Raw genomic sequence first — 20,816 nt, 5'->3', positions numbered from 1 at the left:
CCAACAGGAATCCAAGGACCAGAGAGGTGGCCATTATTCATGCCAACACTGGAACCCAATGAGGCATGGGCCACCTGCCCTGGAAGAGGTGGGTGAGGTGAGCTGCCTGCCTGGGCTGTTCCGGGAGGCCTGCCACAGGAGGGTGGATCTCCAGAGTGTGGTCAAGATGTTGTGTGTGACCTGTTATTCAGGAATGATCTTATCCGAGACACCCCTGCAGGCCTGCCATACAAACGAGGCCCTCCTTGTAGCCTCCGTGATCACAGCCTCCATGAGTTCCCTTCAGGGCCTGAGGCCTCCGCACCAGGCTCAGGCTCCACTTAACACCCTTGAAAGAGGAGGGAGCACAGGCCACTCGCAGTGCCAAAGATTCTTGGGCCAAAGTAACCACAGACATCACAGCTGGAGTGGTGCCCAGCTAAAGGCCCCGGGAATGCTTAAATCTACACTATGAAGTCCATCAGTAGTGACATTGTCACAAGGACTCCAAGGAACAGGAGACCAACATACCTCTTCTTCCTGGGAGAGCAAAAGTCTACACCAACCACAGAGCCTTTGACTTCCCTGGGTGACAGATTCTCCCATGGGGTTAGACAGCTGTGGCTCCTGATCCACACTAAGTACTGATGGCTTCCCATGTCCTTCTAGGGCTAAAACACATGAGAGTCAGGGCCAGTGCCCGTGGGAAGCCCTTCTCCCACCCTGTTATCATGGTTTCTTGCTGTGGTGTGTGTGTGTGTGTGTGTGTGTGTGTGTGTGTAGGACAGTGGCTGATGTCAAGTAGATACTTGCTCCACACCTTATATTTTGAGACAGGGTCTCTCACTGAACCCAGAGCTATGGATTTGGTTAGGTTGGTTGGCCAGCAAGCCCTAGGGAGCCTTTTGTCCCAGTGTTCAGAACACACCTGGCTTTTTAACCTGGATGCTGGAGACCTAAATTCAGGGCCTCATGCTCATGCGGCAAGCAGTTTACTCACTGGGTACCTTAGTCCAGCACACTGTTTTGGTGAGAACTGGGGAAACTCACATCTTAGGTGGTGGAGGAAATCAGAAGGGAGTAACAGTCCTGCCTCAAGTGAGTGACGTAGCTGTGACCTGTCATCCTGAGCACCCTTCCTGTCTGAAGCCCTCCGAAGTCACTAGCTTCTTCTGGACTGTTTGGTAGGCAGGTCTTTGTGGGCGGTGCCTGCGACCTGGTGAGTTACATCATCACAGAATTCTGAATTGCCTGGGCCTAAGAAAATCTGGATGCTGAGTCAGACTGGTGGCAAGGGCTAGCAGGTCCATCCACTAGGAAAGCTGAGGCAGGGGATGATGAGGTTAAACAGAAATAGGACTGGAGACTATCTTGGTAGTAGCACACTTGTGTGAAACGCCCAAGGCTCTAGGCTCAGGCCAGGGCTACGGAAGTCAGTTCCTGAGCGGGACATGGGTGCAGACTTGTAACCACAGCATTCTGGGGGTTCAGACGGAAAGAGGGCGAGTTCGAGGCTACCTGGGCTACATAGTGAGATTCTGTCTCAAAAATCCAAGGCTAGGGTAGCACTTGTGCCAAGGCCCTGGCATGATGTGGCTCAAAAAAATGAAATGAAGAGAATCCGGCTGCCAGCAGAGACAGGAAGCAGGATGTGCGTATCAGCCGCTTACCACAGCCTGAGGGAGGAAGGAAAGACTGACATCAAAACCCTTTGATCGTGGTCTCTTGATCTCCGAAAGCTTCATCTTGCTGCGGCTGAGAGGATGGGCGTCCACAGCCTCTGCAGCTCCCGAGTCTCACTGCTCCGGAGCAGTGGGTCTCAGCCTCCCTAACGCTGCGTCCCATTAATACAGTTCTGTGTGCTGTACTGACCCCAACCATAAAAGTATTTTAGTTGTTACTTCATAATTGTAATTTTGCTACTGTTGTGAATTATAATGTAAGTATCTAATGTGTGACCCCAGAGGGGTCATGACTCACAAGTTGAGAACGACTTCTCTGGAATATTATCAACTAGGCTGACAAGCAATACCCCGTGTAGGCCTCTGGCAAACTGAACCAGAGTCCCAGGTGAGAAGGGAGCCCTCCGTGCTCGGTGAACAGTAGGTAGGGGAGGACAAGTGAGGACAAGTGACTTCCAGAGGGCCAGCCCCACCAGGGAGCATGCCTCAGGTTCTACCAAAGCACAGACCATGCTGCTAGTGTATGCCACCGGCTTTCTCATCTCCAGCACTGTGCCAGGCTCATAGGATGCTCAGTAAATATCTGTGGGCAAAATGAACCTTGTGGGGGCTGGAGAGATGGCTCAGCAGTTAAGAGCACTGACCGTTCTTCCAGAGGACCCAGGATCAATTCTCATCACCCACACGGAGGCTCACAACTGTCTGTAACTCTGGTTCCAGGGGATTCAATAACATCACACAGACACACATGCAGGCAAAACACCAGCACACATTAAATAAAGAAAATTTTTTTTTAAATGAACCATGTGGTGTCTGAGGGAAGAAGACTGAGAGGGTGTGCTTGTACTGGGGAGTGTGTGCATGTCTGGTGAGCACACCCGTGTTTGGTGTGCACGCGAATTTGTGTGTGAAAAGGGTGACAGGCAAAATGCTCAGCCCCCACAGTGGGGTTCTCTGGATTCAGGGCTGACTGTGGACATCGATGGAAAATGGAAATACACAACCTCTTCACGGGCAGACAACGAAGAACTTCAGGAGGCCTCCAGCCAGAGCCAAAGCTGAAGTCTTTAAATACACACAGCCAAGACTGCAAAGGTCGTATGCCTGGAAGCCAGCCCAAGGAGCTACAACTCTGACGCCACAGGCTGGCACCGCACCCCCTCCCCTGCTTGCTTCATTCATCTCCCAGGTTTCTTTCCTTTCTTGCAGAGCTAGATTCCGTCTGGCATGGCCTCTCCTCCTGGCCTCGTGGTCACTGAGTGCCCCTCCATGAATTGCTCTTGCTGCAGCCTTGTCTGGCCCTCTCCAGACGGAGCTGGTGCTGTAGTTTGAGCAACATGAGAATTTCTTCCCTGGGAGACGTGAGCGTTTACCTCTCCCTCCTAGGGACTTGGTGACAAAGTTAAGTTCCACCAAGGCTCTCATATCCAAAGGATTGCCTACAGGAGCGTGGGTGACCTCAAAGGTGACCCTGGAGACTCCTCACCCGGCATGGACGGTGGCCTCCCCTGGCACAGGTCCTCTTCTTCATCCCCATTTTCCTAGTCTGGTTCTTTCCACACCTTCCATGCAGCCATGGAAATGGCACTGATCATGGAGACGAAGTCATGGTCTTGAACTCACAGAGATGTGCCTGCCTCTGTCTCTTGAGTGCTGGCATACACCCCACCTTGTAGCAGAGGTTCCTATAAGAGGTGGGGCCCAGAAGAAATCTTTATGTTCTAGTGGTGAAGGAAACTGGGGGGACCTGATCCCTTCCCTCTCCCTCTCTTGGGTTTTTCAAGATCAGGTTTCTCTGTGTAGCCCTGGCTGCCCTGGAACTTGCTCTGTAGACCAGACTGACTTTGAACTCTGCTGGGATTAAAGATGTGCACCACCATTGCCCTGCTCCTCCTTTTTCTCTTGTTGCCAGGCCAAAAGGTGAGCGGTTTCTACTCATCACATGCGCCCACTGTAATGTGCTGCCACAGGCCTAAAGCGACAGGGCTGACTGACCACGGGTGCCACCCCTAACTCAACAAGGCCAAACAAGCCTTTGATTGATGTTTATCCTCAGGTGTTTGTTACAGTGACAGAAAACCGACAAACACGGGGACCTTCAGTACAAATTCTGCTCTCTGGCCTGGGTGGCCCTGATGGAGACAGAGAGCCTAAGCCTTTGGCGACAGGATTCTGTAGTCACGGTGCATTTGGGTGACAGCTGCCCTTCTCGTCCCTGGTTATACCCAGAGGAGACCTGTGATCTCTGTATCAAGCCCCACAGGGTCAAATGAAACAACACAGTGTGCCCATGGTCCCTGAGAAGCATGCTCCTCAGGTATTAATAAGCCATTAGAGCATCCAGACCGCCCGCTCTGCAAGCCAGCCCTGCTCACGCTTGTGGTGGGCCTTGAGCGCTGGTGTGAGAAGCTTTCTGGGAATAGGTCCCTAGGGCCTGGTTCAGTTTTAAAGATGCTGCCAGCATCCTTCCAGAGAGCGTCCCGAGGCCTCCCTCAGCAGTCTTCCATCAACTCTCTGCAGACCCGCTGGCAGATCAAACGCCCCAAATGCCGAGGGTTCATTACTGACTTGGCGCCATCTGCTTGAGGGGAACTTGCCAAAGCTGTTTTCTCTCTCTCTTTTTCATTCCCCTCCTTTCTCTTGCCAAAGACATAAACACGTGTATTGCCAGCGGCATGATGGGGTGGGAGTGAGGGTGGGTGGGGAGGGGGGGTGGCTGGAGATGTTTATTCTGTAGTTTACAAAAGAAAAGGACTTTTTGGTGTTGTGGCTTTGGAGAGAAGCTTTGGGGAGGTGCCTTGTCCCAGCAGGTGTTTGGGGTAACTTGGGGTGAGGCAGGACAGTGGAATGGGTAACGCTGGGCAGCAAAATAGATGCTAGGCCAGCACTTTGGCACAGCCCCAGTGTCTTGCTCAAGCAGGGTACACGATTCTCCTTGGTGCTTTGGAAATGTGCATGACTGCTTTCTTTAGCGACAGGGGCACTGACATTGCCCATGCTTTTTGTGAAGATCAGCGTTATTGTATTTTCAAAATGGCACGTGTAGTTCATAAATGCAAAACTTTGAGCCATGTGTGAAGACATCAATTGTAGCTGGAGTGCTCCTTCCCTGCACTTCCTCCTCCTGCCCATCCAGAGTGCTCCTGCCCTCCACTTCCTCCTCCATCCAGAGTGCTCCTGCCCTCCACTTCCTCCTCCATCCAGAGTGCTCCTGCCCTCCACTTCCTCCTCCATCCAGAGTGCTCCTGCCCTCCACTTCCTCCTCCATCCAGAGTGCTCCTGCCCTCCACTTCCTCCTCCATCCAGAGTGCTCCTGCCCTCCACTTCCTCCTCCATCCAGAGTGCTCCTGCCCTCCACTTCCTCCTGCCCATCCACAGGGGCCCACTGATAGCTTGGCTGGGACTTCAGTGCCTTTGTACACACAGCCTTGCCCACATCCTTTAACCCGGGTAACCTAACAAGACTGTTGCTTGTTTTTCGAGACAGGGTTTCTCTGTGTAGCCCTGGCTGTCCTGTTTTGTAGGCCAGGCTGGCCTCAGACTCACGTCTGCCTCTGCCTCCCCAGTGCAGGGACTAAAGGTGTGCACCACCAAGACCTGCCTCTGGAAGGGGATGAGGTGGCCGGAGAGAAAGCTCTGCAGGTGGAACGAGCTCTTGCTCAGCACCCATGTTGAATGGCTCACAGCCACCTGTAACTTCAGCTCCAGAAGAAACATATATCTACAGGCACATGTCTGCCACGCCTCCCACTCCCACCACACACACACAATAAAAATAGCTAAATAAAATAATGGGGCTGGAGACATGGCTCATCAGTCGAGAACACTGGCTGGACTTGCAGAGGACCAGGATATAGTGACTCACAAACACCTGTAACACCAGTTCCACGGGATCTGACACCTTCTTCTGGCCTCCTGCATGCATGAGGTATACAAACACTCACAAAGGCTCTCACACATACAAATATTAATAAATGTTTTTATTTTAGGGTTTATTTATTTATTGTATGTATATGAGTGCTCTACCTTCATATACACCTTTGTGGCAGAAGAAGGCATCAGATCAGGGCTGGAGAGATGGCTCAGGGGCTGGAGAGATGGTTCAGAGGTTAAGAGCACCGACTGCTCTTCCAGAGGTCCTGAGTTCAATTCCCAGCAACCACATGGTGACTCACAGCCATCTATAGTGAGATCTGGTGCCCTCTTCTGGCAAGCATACATGGAAAGAATGTTGTATACATAATAAATAAATAAATTAAAAAAAAAAGGCATCAGATCCCACTATAGATGGTTGAGGTCACCATGTTACTGGGAGTTGAACTCAGGTCCTCTGGAAGAGCAGGCAGAGTTCTTACCCACTGGGCAATCTCTCCAGAGACAAAAACTGAGCCAGGCGGTGATGGTGCACACCTTTAATCCCAGCACTCAGGAGACAAAGGCAGGTGGATCTCTGTGAGTTTGAGGCCAGCCTGGTCTACAGAGTGAGTTCTAGGACAGCCAGGGCACATAGTGAAATCCTGTCTTGAAAAGACCAATGAGAGATTTAAGTGGAAACTATTCATTGGTTTCCTGGCTGTCCAGACCCGAATAATCACACAGAAACTATATTAATTACAACATTGTTTGGCCTATTAGCTCAGGTTTCTCATTAACTAACTCTTACATCTTAAATTAACTAAGTTTTATTAACCTATGTATTACCAGGAGGCTGTCGCCTACGGGTAAGGTTTCAGCAGCATCTTTCTCCTTTGGCAGCTACATGGCATCTCTTTGACTCCACCTACTCTCTCTATGTATATTGTAGCACCTGCACTATGGGACAATATGCGAGCCAGGAACTAGCCTGGAGACTTAAAAACACATGCATACAGACAGAGACATGGGGACATGGTCATCCTTGAAACAAGAATGCCAACTTTATTGTGCTCAGGGGAGACTTATGTAGGACGCCTTAACTGATAGCCATGCCCCAGCTCTCGGAATCTTTCAGCTGTGGGCCTCACCAGAACCTACTCCCCTGCCCTCAGGATCTCATGCTCAGAGCAGCTGCAGGCTTCTCAGAGCAGAGGAAAACAAGTTGTTTACAAGAAACTCAGGGTCTGGTGGTCCGCAGTTCCCAACAATATATCTCTGCTTGGATTTCCTGCTTTACTCTGCTCAGCCATTGGCCTAAACAGCTTTATTTATCAACCAATAAAAGCAACACATACACAGAAGGACATCGCTCATCAGACAGCGAGAGAAACGATATGACACACACATGATCTGTTCATGGGGGTCCTGACACGCGCAATAGCAGCTTAGCTTCAGGACAACACAGAATTTCATAGATGGGGTGGGTGATCCCATCACACTCCTGCTGATGGCTGAGCTCCTTTGATAGGCAGAAAGAAGTTCCTTAGAAACCTTTTCTGGCTCCAAGGAGTTGCGTGGGGTTATGTCTTGCCCTGGCCTCATTCTTGGCCTCTGTGATGCCAACACCTCTTCTCCATTGCGCTTTCTTCAGTGTGAAGAACTCGACTTCTGAAACTACGGAGCAGAGGAATCGCCCCCCACTTTTTTCTGTCGGGTATTTGTTACAAGAACATAAAAGGAACTGATAAACCATGGGCTTTCGAAATGCAGGGAGTGTGTGCGTACGTGCGTGCGTGCGTGTGAACCATTTTCCTGCTAAGTCCTACAACATCAAGGCAATGGAAACACAAGCTCCAAGTGTGAGAGGTTCTGTCACTGCGGGAGGCAAAGGCGTAAGTGCAAAGTCCAGGTTTAGGACCTGGAGGTCAACTGTAATGCAGGAAGACAGGGTATCTGGAAGCTGAGATCCAGAGCACACATTTCCTCACAATCTCAGATCTCACCACAGGGAGGCGCTGGTAAGCAAGGTTGTACAGGCAAGGACTTCAGCAGACTTGCCAGAGCTGAGCCTGCAAGAGCCTGGCAGCCAGCTGGGCCAGGTGCCTTGGCCTGTCTGTTTGCCCACCTGGGGCCTTGAAGGAATTGGAAGTCATTCAAGTTCTTCTGTGTTTGGTCCCTTAATCCAGCAGTCACGACCCCTTTGGCAATCTCCAAAAACTATTTACATTACGATTCGTAACAGTAGCAAAACTACAGTAATGAAGTAGGAACAAAAATAATTTCATGGTTGGGGTCACCACAGTATGAGGAGCTGTGTTAAAGGGTCCCAGCCTTCACTGAAGCAAAGGCTGATGCTGATGAAATTCCCTGGAGGAAGAGGGGCAGGAGACATGGGCTGTGGGGCCTGAGGGGGTGGCTCAGCGGGCAGAGTGTGTTGAGCAAACATAGGGACCCGAGTTCCACTATCAGCAGCCACATAAAAAAGCCAGACTTTTAGTGGCTCACACTTATAACCCAGGGCCGAGGAGGTGAAGGCAGGGACACCTGTCTTGATGGCCGGCTCCAGGAGCGATGAGACTCTGTCTCCAAGAATAAGGTGGAGGGGGCCATGGGGCAGCTCAGTGGGTACAGGTGATTGCTGCCAGTCCTGGTAGCTCGAGCTCGAGCTCTAGGGCCCACACCGTGAGAGCCAACTCACCATGCCGTCCTCTGGCCCATGCACACCGTGGCCCAGCACATACGATGCACATGAGCGCGCACACACACACACACTGTATTTAATGTATCGAGGGAACACCAGCCACTGACAAGAACAAGTCAGGAGTGCTTTTCTAAGAAGCACACTGTCCTTATATATGCTGTCATTTGATACGAGGCCATGTCCACCCAAAGGCGGGTTCATCTATAAAGTCCCTGTGAGGTTTGGTTTGTGACTCAGCTCTTAGTTGCAGAATAGGGACCACTGGCTGGGCATGGTGGTACAAGTCTGTAATCCCAGCTCCCAGGAGGTAGAGAGAAGAGGATCGGGTTCAAGGCTGATCTCAGCTACACAGCAAGTTCAAGGCCATCTTTGGCTGTATGAGATCATTTTTCAAAATAAAACAAAATCAACCAGCCACATCACTATTTCTCTGGGTCTTCTCCTGACTTTGATCCTTAGTTATGCAAAAAGCCATTCCAATATATTAAGAATTCACAGGCCAAGGCTTGGGAGATGACTTAGCTGTTAGGAGCACTGGCTGCTCTTCCAGAGGACCCAGGTTCAATTCCTAACAGCCACACAGCAGCTCACAACTGTCTGTAACTCCAGTTCCAGGGCAGCATCTGACACCCTGACACAGACATACAGGCAAAACATCAATGCATATGAAATTTAAAAATACATATATAAGACTGGGCGTGGTGTGGTATGTGCCTTTAATCCCAGCACTCGGGAGGCCAAGGGAGGTTGATATCTATGACTTGGAGGCCAGTCTGGTCTACAGAGCAAGTTCCAGTGCACAGAGAAACTCTGTCTTGAAAACAAACAACAAAACAAAGCATAAAAGGCACAGGCCAGTGACTGAGGTGCTCTGTTTTGTGCACTAACAGAGTCTTGCTATGTAGCACAGGCTGGGTTTGAACTCATAACCCTCTTAGTATCCTGGCTGTAGGGATTTCTGGTGCACCACCATACGTAATTGGTGTTTAACTAAACACCAACTTAATTTATTTTATAAATGGGTGAGTGAAGTCTGGGAACTAGGGGCAGCAGAGCCTGCTTCGAGCCTTGGTCCGGTCATGTTTCTCTGGTAGGAAACCCTTGGTTTCCTTGGCAAAGGAAGGTCATTTGGCCAAAGTTACCTGCACATGGTGTGACATTGAGCCCTGCACACTGTTGCTTTGTGCAGCCCCACTTTGTAGACCCTGTGTCCCCAAATATTACATGATTCAAACTGGGAGTGTTTCTGGGAGCGAGAGTTCAAAGCCTTAGCAAATAAATAAGGCAGTTGAGGTGAGAAGATCCTGTGGCAAATCCCGGCCAGCCAAGGCGACCCTCCTTGCCTCAGTCTCTAGCAGAAGAAAGGCAAACTCCTCACAGACTGAGGGGTCTTTACGAGGGAAGGAAATGATTTTAACCCAGGGGTTGGCTGGGAGACTTTGAGGCGGGGTCCAGCTCATGGGTATGAGTGGAGGGAAACAAAGCCTTGCTGAGGGTGGCAAACTGGTTATAATTAAAAGAACCTTGGATCTGGAAAACACTGTGAGGGCGGCCAGCTGTCCTGGATCCGGGCTTCTTCCTTGGAGCTGGGGGTGGGGCAGGAACAGACAACCCCAGAAGCCAGCTGCCTTCCCTGCTGGGCAGACCAGACTGAAGGAGGATGGGGAGGATGGGTGTGTGTGTGTGTGCCTCTGTGTGTGTGTGTGTGTATGTCTGTGTTGTGTGTGTCCGTCCCCGCCCGGCCAGTCCCTTCTGTCTCCCCACCATCGTTCCTTCCCCTTTCCCACAATCCAGACTCATCTATGGTGTCCCTCAGAAAAGCAAGCTGGCTGGAGGAAGACTCAAGACCTGATTCTAGTGCTTCACAGATGAGTTATTTAAACTCTGAACCATGTTTTTTTTCCATCGGAGTGGGGACATAAACAAGACTTACTCCATGTCGTTGCTGTGGGGCCTAAGAAGGTAGTGGAGAGCAGGGCTCGAGGGCAAGCGAAGGCCTGAGGGCCAGCATCTGCTATCACACAGTCCCTGAGCAAGACTTTCACACGGTTTTCCTTGTTGGGGGTGGGAATCAAGAGACTTTATTATGACGTCATCCACGTTTTGTAAAATTGGTTGCTCTTTAAAAACTTTTTTTGCCAGGTACTGATGGCGCACGCTTTTAGTCACAGCAGTTGGGAGCAGAGGCAGGCCTTTGTAAATTCGAGGCCAGCCTGGTCTACAGAGGGAGTTCCTAGACAGCCAGGGCTACACAGTGAGACCCTGTCTCAAAAACCAGCCAAACTACGAACAGCAGGCCAGCAAGTGGACTCAGGAGGTAAATGTAGAAAACAAGCAAAGTTGTGCCGGACTGCGTGTTGCTGCCACAAGCATTGGCCCTGTTAAGGACCCCGACGGCTTAGTTCCGGGGTGAGGAGGCTCAGAGGGAGGGTAAAGCCTTCCTCGGGTCTGGGATCAAATGTTGATACTGCACAGAAAATGTTCATGTAGCTTTCTCCACCTGCGTGTCCATGCCCCGGAGACTGTCCCCCTACTGAGATTAGTTGGACCTGCCTCCTTGTTCATCTATAAGTAATAACCCTTGTCCAGCTGTATATGACAACCCCGCCTCCTTGTTCCTTGTATATGATAACCCTGCCCCTTTTTCAAATGCATAGGATAAACACGCTGAGCTGGGTTGCCGCGGCTTTTCCGGCCGGGCCCAGTCTATCGGATCCCAGTTTTTCTGTGCCCATGTGTTGGTGTCTTCATTCCCTCGGCAGCCCTAGTTACAGCTCTGGGACCCAAGCTGTGCGGGGCAAGGCAAATGAAAGCATTTGTCATGAAAGCCTGGAGCCCTAGATTCAAGGCCCAGAATCCATATAAAAGTGGGGGAACCAAATACAGAGCCGTCTGCTGATCTCCACATCTGAGCTGTAGCGTATGCGCCATCCCTAGCCCCCGCGATAACAAATGCTTCTTAAATATTGAAATATATTAAATAATGAAATGTTTAATATTTGGGTATTTAGTCAAAAGCTTGCCAAGCCCTGTGTGTTAACGGTTTGTACGATGGATCCGTGATCACTACCATTGCTGCTATTACCCAGTTTGTCATGGCTTCCTGAGGAGATAAGTCACAAGCCTGAAGTCTATGGAGGGCTTCCTGATGTCTGGACCTCCAGGGTTGTCATTCAAAGTTCTATGGCTAGCATCATTGCGGGGAAGGGGCTGTGCACACTCCTCTGATTCTTTAGAAAACATGTATATGGATGTTTTGCCTGCACGTGTGGCTATGTACCACATGTGTGCACGTGTGTCTGCTGGAGCTGAAGTTACAGATGTGGATGCCTGGAACTGAACCTTTCCTTGTCCCAGGCAAATGTGCCCATCCTTCTTGGGCTGTCTGGAGACAGCTATGATGAGCTTTTGGGAACTCCTCTGTTCGGCGAGGGGTGGGGCTTCAGTTCCGGACCTGGTGGACTGTGGGCACAGCATCCTGGTTGGCTGTGACTTCCACCGCTTGACCCCTTCTATGAGACTGCTGTGTTTTCTTCTTGTTAATCTGCTTGTGCAACCAGGGGCTTTTTCCAACTAAGAACATGTAGGGTTCTTGCCAGGCATCCTCACTACAGTGACATCATCTTTAACCCCCTTGTAGATCCCTGATGTACTCCGTGGTAACCAAGGAAGGCAGAACAACCTGGAAGTCCACCTACTTCCAGCTTTTGGATGACAACTCAGAATGTCACTGTGGGAGCAGAGTTTGAGCTCCAGGTAGACCTGCATGTCCCTTTGAGGGAAAGCTGAGGTACCAGCAGGAAAGAACGCCGGGGTGTATGAGGCCACCGGGAATGTCTGGAAACCAACTCAGCTGTGGAGGAACCTGCCACATATCCAGAGGACAGTGTTCACAAGGTCAGGGACCTGCTGCTGGCCAATAATGTGCCATCTGCAGCCCATGCTGGTGCCATCACCCCATGTATGGTCACTGTGTGACCCCAGAACACTGGCCTGTGGTCTGAGAAGGCTTCTTTCTCCTAGGCTTTAGGCCTTACCACTAAGATCCCTAGGGTATATTGACATTCAGCAGGATGTGTAGCTGGCAAAGATCAGAGGCGAAGGAGGCAGGGCCAGTGAAGCTACACTGCTGAACTCAGTGAAGAGCTTCCCCTTCTGCTTTGAGCTGGTCATCCAGCAGGTGTTTGACACTGGCTGCATTTACAGCCATACAGGACTTGACATCACAGAGCAGATTCTGCACTCACTTCCTGGAGGGCATTCATGGGTTGCCAGTGTTTGCAGACTGGCTACCTAATCACTGCCTCAGAACCACAGTCTGTCGTCAATGGATACAACTGGGTTCCGGCTTTGCTGACACGGAGGACACCTTCCCACCTGGTGAAAAGATCCAGGTCCCCATGGCTGCTGCCACCACTGCCATTCCTGCTACTGTTGTTGCCTAAGTCAAGGAGGCATAGGAGAATCAGACAGGGATGTGGATTTAGTCTCTTCCCCAAAGAAGCCAATTCAGTCAGCTTTCTATGAGAAGCGTGGGGACAAAGGCTTACTTCTCTTTAAAAAAAAAATTCCTATAGGGAACAGTTCCAAGGCAGGATGGATGATCCTTAGCATCCCACCTCAGACCTCAAGGGACACTTGTCAATGGAAAATGGCTGTTCTAGTGGCTGGTGGACTTTGGTTTGAATCAAATTCTTTGTTTTGTCTGGATCAGCATAAGAGAACCTCAAGCTTGTAGGTCATCTTGACCAGCGCTGAAATGTCAAACAAACAAACAAATGAAGGCTCTAGTGATGTCTGTGCAGTGCTTGGCACAATGTCAGCGCCACAATAAGCACCTCAGAGCGGGAGTTATTGGTGCATTGCGATTATCCCCAGCGGCTTCTCTCAGCTCGTGGAAGCCCTTAACATGTTGCCCCTGTATCTGGCTAACTTGGAGGTCTGAATACTCCTTGCAGCCTCTGCCACTTAATGAGATATAATCACATGATCAGCACAAGAAGTGGGCCCTGGCCCTGCTTTGTTGGGTGACTGGGACAAATAGTGGTAGCCGCTCTGCTCCTGGCCACGAGCAAAGAGGATTCTTGAGCTTTGTTTCTGCAGTCTGTGTAAGTTAGACCTTTCTGTGATCTTCTGAGGGCAGCTAAGCTCCAATTTCCTTTTCTTCTAAAGTCCCCAGCCCAGTCCCCACAGAGCTGACAGGTTCATTTCCCAGGCCGTCCTCGCAGCTGGCTGTGCTGGAGATGGACTTCTATGTTCAGCTCCTGTCCACTCCCAGCAGCAGGGGTAGGTCCATGCAGTGAGAGCAGCTGGGGACCAGAAACGAGGACTTGCGGCTGCAGGCCAGTGCTGCGGGACTTGAAGTTGAAGTGTTCTATAGCTGACAGTCTATCCCCAAAGTGCCCCCTTCGGTGGAGCAGACACACACCCCTGTGGGGACCCAACACTGCCGCGGAGGAACAAAGGCCTCTCAGTTCTCTGAGCCCCGGAGTCTGCCTACAGCCTCAACACACATGGCCCACATGGGAGAGGATATGGCCCCTGTGACTCACAGGCTTGGAGACAAGGTCACCTTTGTCCAGCCTTTCCCCTGCACGGGAAAAGCCTTTGACTGCAGGACAAAGGATGCAACTGGAGCCGCCCTGGTGATGGATCAGAGGATGTGAGGATGTGGGACATGCCAGGTCAAGGTCAGGTGGCCCTAAACTCTATTCAGATGAGCTTGGGGGTCTCTTCCTGTTGTCTCATAATCCAGAGGATTCTTTGGGCAGACCAGATGCACATTCTGGTCTCATTTATTACTATTATCCTGTTGCTGCCCAGTGCGTCTGAAATCTATCAGCAAGGCCGCCCATGTTCCTGCCATTACAAATATATTCCCCATCACGGAAGGAAAGCGGTTCTCGGCAAACAGAGGAAAGCTCAGAAAAAGATAAAAGCCAGTTGTGGTGTGGTCACCACAAGGGTGGCAGAATCGGGGAGAGGGTACTGACTGGAGAAGCCTCTGGGAACACCTGTTGTGTTGCTCTCGAAGGAGCAGCAGGCGTCAGATAGCCTGCCCCATAGGCAGGCTGGCTTTGCTGCTTGTGGGAAACTCCTCTGCACCACCTGAGCCCTTTTTAGCCCTCTCACCTGCCTTGGTGTCTCAACACTGTCCCCGCAGTTTTCTGGGCACCTCCTACACTCACCCAAGGATATTAGGGTATTAGCACGGAAGGAGATCTTCAGATCAGAGCCACGCAGGGTCTCAGACCATCTGTCAAATGCCCAATAGTCCCGCCTTGATGGCCCACACTGACATCAGTGGACTCCTGAGGGTTTTTGATACCTGTGACTGACTTGTCCTTATCACAGAGTGGCTCTTACTGCCCAGACACCAAGCTCACAGACCTGTTTTCTTAACCCCGAGGTATATTCTAGAACAAAAGCAACAGCTACCATTTAACTAATGATGCACAGTAGGTAATGACACATACAACCCAGTGCACTGGACATAGAGGCCTCACGGTAAGAGGGGTTTGAACATAACCTGAGCTCTCGGGCCAAGCATGTGTCCTGTCCTATGGGCAGAGTCAGCTTTTCCTGCTGGGGCGCAGGGTGGGGCTGACATCACTTGCCTGGATCTGTGTCTTCGGCTTCTCGTGTCAGTTCACTCTTCACTCTAACCTGACTTCTCTGGACATAAAGAGCAGCTCTTTTTAAGCCGGGAGCTGATGCTCTGGCCAGAGCTCTTCCAAGTCCTCCTGCTTTGTTCTTCTGGCCCCAGTGGATGGACAGAATCCTGGTCACTGACTACAGCTCTGTGCTCCACTGCAACCCACACTGCCTCACCAGACTTCTCTCCTTGTTGGCAGAAGATGGACCATGACAAAGGGTTGCTTTCTTAAGGAAAGGGTTGATAAGGGCATGGTAGTCCAGTTTACTGGGGAGACTGACATGGGAGGCACAGCGGAAAAAGACCTTATCTCACCCAAACCAACAACAGAGAGAAATGGGGGCTAGAGAGAAGCACAGGTTATTCGGGGAGGCCGCCCAGTTCTTGCTGGAATAGTTACAGTCTCTCCATGGGGCATCTGTCGTCTGGGTAACGGCTGCTTTCCGGTGGAGAAGAGGAGGTGGGTACACAGTGAGCAGGTTGAGGCTACCAGATAGCAGGTGGAGCTGATCTGGAGTCCCGGTTTTTGGAGCTCACCAGCTGTCCCACGGCTATGGCCAACCAACGACAAGACCATGAAACCCAGAAACCACCAGGAGAGTGGGCCAGGGCCTGACCTGGTGCCTGGGAGGGCGGAGTGCCACTCTTTGCTGTGGCCCGGCTCCTGGGATGCCCTGTACAAATGACAGCCTAGGGCCCACCACTGTTTCTACAACAATGAGAATATTTATTTTCTTCAAACAGTAAAAATAACATTTTTCTCTCTTTTGTAAAAGTTAAGTACCATCACATTCCATTTTCTTAAATAACAAAATCCTAAAAATATATATTAAATTGTATACAGTGTGTCACACTTCATTTTATACTTTAAAATACACGATGTTTCTGTTCTGTTCTCAACGTTGTATATTAAGAGCATATTTACAAATAAAGCCTTGTTGTCCAAAGTCAGATCCCTGCTGGAGGGAGAGGTTGGAAAGGGGAAGGTCTTGGTGCCATGAGGGTGGCAGAGATGGCAGCTCCCTGTGTTGGCAAGAAAGGATTCCTTGTATACTTCCCTCTGAGGGGAGAATCACCTCCTGCTGTCCCTCTGCCCACTCAGCCTCAGCCAGTGCGCTCAGTTCCAACATGGCTCTGCTGGCCGACGCGGGTGGCTGGTGGTCTGACAAGTCCCCCACCTCATACCAAAGCAGCTAGGCTGAGAGCGGCCTGGGGGGAGGGTGAGGACAGAGGTACCCAAGGCAGCACCCAAAGTGGACATCAAACTCCAGACAGGAGATTCCAACCCCCAGAGGAGCCCCAGAGAGAACCACGGAGGGCTGTGGAGTGAGGAGCTGGCCTAGGAGGCCCAATGTGGGCCCTGCAGATAGGCCGGCAGAGTTGGGAGGCCATCTGCTTCTAAGTGCTCTTGAAGGTTAATTGGGGACTGTTCCCACGCTGGCAGCAGCTGGGCAAGCCCTGCTGGTATCAGGCCAGTGGCTGAGGAGGGTCAGGTGGGGTCCTGCCTGGGCTGACATTGGGACGTGGGCTGGCACCTGGCCCAGGCACATCCCATGGGCTGGCTCAGGGTCAGGACAGCGGTACCTGCCAGAGCTTTGATCTTTGAGAGCTTTTGGCTGAGGAATCTGCAGCAGGGGCTCACAGTTCGGGAAGTCAGAGGTCTGGTCACGTTGCCCACCCCAGGCAGCCGCAGTCCCATCCTGTCTGACGTGGGGAAGACACAGGCTTCTCCCTACTCTGTCTTTACTTTTCAAGCAGTAGGACCCGTGGTGTCTACCTGTGCCTGCACCTAAGGTCTCTGAGGGTCTCTGCAGTCTTTTGTGCATCTCTTCTCCTCAGGCAATGTCCACCCACCTCGACTCAAACACCCCTCCCCCAGCACGCTCAGCCTCGGGCTGTCCACCTCTCCGTGTGTACCCCAACTGGTACACAAGCCGCTGACAGGCTCACAGTGTGCTGTCATTGCTGGGGGCCTGGCCTGGCGATTTACAGCTTCCCACTGCCCCATGCTATCGTAAGGTGGACTTGTGTTTCCTGGGGCTGGTCCCCAAAAGGAAGTGCATACTGGGGTGCTGGGTTGTGCCCGGGCCAGCTGCAAGAGGAGTGTGGGCACGTCCACTGCCCTTCCTGAGGACAGCAATGAAGGGCAGCTGAGCTGTAGCTGCCACCACCGGGGCAGCTTCCTCCTTCCTGAGTCTGCGATGTGGAGAAGCAGGTGAGCGGTGGTGCCAGTGAGCAAAGCTAGACAAATGTCCTGGCTAGCTGAGCCTTCCCTGGAGAGTCCACATGGTGCTCTGTGACTCAACACTTGCTTTCTGAGGCTCCCACACACGTTATAAACAGCCTGGCCTGGAACCTGCTCCTGTCAGTCTATTTCCAGAGGTCCTTGTGCGTGGTGAGCCTGTCTTCAGACTGAGGCACCTGTCGCTTTTCCAGATGACCCCCAGCAGCTCTGTACCCTGCAGGCCTCCCATGGGAGCTGGACAGCACCCCTGGCCCACTGTAGAGACACAGTTTCCTCTTCCAGTTGCCTGTCTACCCATCAGCTCTGGCCACTGCCTCTCCCTGAGGATGCTCCCCCATGGTCCCATATAGTCCTCTGTCCTGGGAGCAGCCAGTTACTGACGGGCTGGCCAACCCTACAAGAGGCCTCAATGGCAGCGGCTTAGAGACACAGGAGAGGTTAAGTAGTGCTCCAGGAGACCAGAGGCCCATAGCTCCAAAGCTCAAGTGCTGACAAGAGAGCGACCAGGGTCCCCTTCAGGGCACAGGTTGTTCCTCTCAGCTACGCTGACCAAGGTCACTTCCAGACAGGGCTTCTCCATCAGGAGTGGCCCTTCCTCTCTCAACTGGCGCCCACTGTAACTGGGGCTCTAAATCTTTCAGCCTCTCCTGGAAAGATCTCCAGTTCCCAGGCCCTGCCTTTCCTTTTGCCAGCTTCTGTAGTCTGCCTCCCTGTCTAAGGGACAGAGTGACGGGGCAAGACAAGAGCCCTTACCCTAACTACTCTGTCCCCCTGATAAGGGACAAAGGACATAGCTCTTGGTAGTTGTGGTCTTCTTTTAAAATGGCAGACACCTCATGTAGGATCCACAGGTCTCTGTCTCGTCACAGGATGCTGCCCACAGGCTATGCTACAGTTTGTTTTTTTTTTCTTTTTTGGGCAGTATTGGCATTGACCTTAGGGCCTCATGTATGCAAGGCAAGCTCTCCACCTCTGAGCTACAGCCCCTACAACTATGCTACAGCCCTTTAAACTCCTGGTTCTGAACTCGAAGTTAGCTGAGAGGACAGAGGGACAGGCTGAGTTCAGATTCCACAGACCTGTGAACTGCTCGGGGGCCAGGCTAGGTACGTCTAGTACACAAGCAGTTTACCGTGTCACCCATGGACAAACAGGTGGATTATTTTGTGCTCAATCCCCAGGTTAGCCCTGCAGGCCAGTAAGTATTGTTAAATACCCTCTAGAAAGAAGACATCTAGTGTGACCCTGTTCTCAGTCCCCTCAGACTAGATGAGGCACATCTTAGTCGGCATCAGAGAGAACACTGCAGGCCTGGAACAGGGCACTGGGCCTCTGTGCACTCTGAGGTGCTAACAGCTGGAAGACCACATTTGGCAGGGAACCAGGCCAGCCTTCAAGAAAACCCGAGAATTTCTTCAGTCTGGCTCTGTTCCAAACTGTAAAGATCAGGGGAAACTGATCCATACACGGTCAAAATAGAAAATAAAAACGCATCACACATTAAACTACCCACCACCCAACAGTCGTCTAGAATCAGGTCCAGCTGTGTCCTGTCAACTCAGCCCCAGTCTTGGCAGAGCTGCAGGCCAGGGGCCGAGCTCAGAGTGTCCAGCCTAAGTGCATGTGATGGAGGAATCCAGCCACAGCGCCCCTGCAGCAGGACCCCAGCAACCTTCAGCTCAGGAGCAGCCTCCTGTCTCGGTGCGGTGTGGCTTCAGTCACTCACGAGGGGGTTCCGGTCATCTTGTTGGCTCTGGCCCTTGAGCTTCTTCTTAAAGATGGAGATTGTAGTGGAAGGTTCATAGAAAATGGTCCAGATCTCCCCAGAAGCCCCTGATTGACGACAGTCCCTAAGGTCTCCCGAAGCAGGAACACGATGAGACCTGCCAAATGAAGTTAATTTTTCAAGCAGATCTGAACAAAGCACTCAGATCATCACCTCACGAGGCACCTGGACCTGTGAGGCCCAGCCTTGGGAAGGACGCTGGCTGCCTTGAAGAGTCAAGGATCAGGGCTGGGAAAGGCAGCACACGCCTTTAATCCCAGCTCAGGAAGAAACAGGAGGCAGATCTCTGTGAGTGTGAGGCCAGCCTGGTCTACAGAGTTCCAGGACAGCCAGGGCTACACAGAGAAACCCTGTCTGGAAAAACAAAGAGTGAAGAATGAAATCTGGCCTGTGGGCATGGGCATCGAGACAGGCCGCAGGGCGCTCTCCTCGTGGTAATGAGGGACTTTTTGTCAAAATAATTCAAAGCTGGAAAAGGCTGTTGGAGAGATTATGAATTAATTTTCAAATATTCTTCTTCTCTTTGTCTTCTTCTCTCCCCACCCCATAAAACAATACTATCTACAAAGGCCACTTACCTAGAAGCCTGCCTATCTTAATCAGGTAAGGGGACATTCTCAGTGTGAAGCAGAGAGCCCCCACTTTACAGCCCTATTCCTAGCCCGCCCTTCTCTTCACCTCCTGACAAGCAGGGAAACTGTGGAAGGTTCCAGGGTTAGGAGGAGTGAGATGTGTGCTTTAGGGCTTCAGCCCTGCTATGAGACACTGGACACTGGAGCTGGTGCAGGGACACACAGACAGGATTTTCTAGAATGCAGATTATAACATTTAACACACTTAGTAGGTCCTTTGAAGGTTCTACATCAATGAGATCAGTCTGTGCTGACACATCTAGTATTTATTCCTTTTCTTATTCACTAACAACAACATTGCAGTGGCACTGCTAGATATTGTGAGCAGTGCAGAGGTGCACTGGAGTCTACACTGTGTGGGAAGAGCAGTGCAGGGGTGCACTGGAGTCTACACTGTGTGAAGAGAGCAGTGTAGAGGTGCAGTGGAGTCTACACTGTGTGGGAAGAGCAGTGCAGGGGTGCAGTGGAGTCTACAGTGTGTGAGGAGAGCAGTGCAGGGGTGCACTGGAGTCTACACTGTGTGGGGAGAGCAGTGTAGAGGTGCACTGGAGTCTACACTGTGGGGAGAGCAGTGCAGAGGTGCAGTGGAGTCTACACTGTGGGGAGGTCAGTGCAGAGGTGCAGTGGAGTCTACAGTGTGTGAGGAGAACAGTGCAGAGGTGCACTGGAGTCTACAGTGTGTGAGGAGAGCAGTGCAGAGGTGCACTGGAGTCTACACTGTGTGGGAAGAGCAGTGCAGGGGTGCACTGGAGTCTACAGTGTGTGAGGAGAGCAGTGCAGAGGTGCAGTGGAGTCTACAGTGTGTGAGGAGAGCAGTGCAGAGGTGCAGTGGAGTCTACAGTGTGTGAGGAGAGCAGTGCAGGGGTGCAGTGGAGTCTACAGTGTGTGAGGAGAGCAGTGCAGAGGTGCACTGGAGTCTACACTGTGTGGGAAGAACAGTGCAGGGGTGCAGTGGAGTCTACACTGTGTGAGGAGAACAGTGCAGGGGTGCACTGGAGTCTACAGTGTGTGAGGAGAGCAGTGCAGGGGTGCACTGGAGTCTACACTGTGTGGGGAGAGCAGTGCAGGGGTGCACTGGAGTCTACACTGTGGGGAGACATTAGTTGTGTTCAGTCCTACATCATTTTACACAAGGGCATTGAGAAGACTCAAGATTTGACACCCACATTATGTTTAAAATAAATCTCAACAGATATCAAGACATTTCCCTCTTTCTCTCTGCGCGCGTGTGTGTGTGTGTGTGTGTGTGTGTGTGTATGTGTGTGTGTGTCTGTGTGAACG

At 51.5% G+C, this 20,816-nt stretch overlaps 1 protein-coding gene across 3 annotated transcripts in view; it reads right to left on the bottom strand.

Annotated features, from left to right (window-relative positions):
- Positions 1 to 15,576: 15,576 nt before the first annotated feature.
- Positions 15,577 to 20,816, bottom strand: part of LOC130875415 (kremen protein 1) — a 249,546-nt gene continuing 244,306 nt past the window's right edge. For all 3 annotated transcript variants that reach the window (XM_057771145.1, XM_057771146.1, XM_057771147.1), the window contains one exon: positions 15,577 to 19,000. In XM_057771145.1, the coding sequence (XP_057627128.1) occupies positions 18,832 to 19,000 (169 nt within the window). In that variant the 3' untranslated portion in view covers positions 15,577 to 18,831. The remainder of the gene's footprint in view (positions 19,001 to 20,816) is intronic.

This window comes from Chionomys nivalis, chromosome 6 (genome assembly GCF_950005125.1).
Source record: "Chionomys nivalis chromosome 6, mChiNiv1.1, whole genome shotgun sequence".
Lineage (NCBI taxonomy): Eukaryota > Metazoa > Chordata > Mammalia > Rodentia > Cricetidae > Chionomys > Chionomys nivalis.
This window is presented reverse-complemented; position numbering and strand designations above follow the sequence as displayed.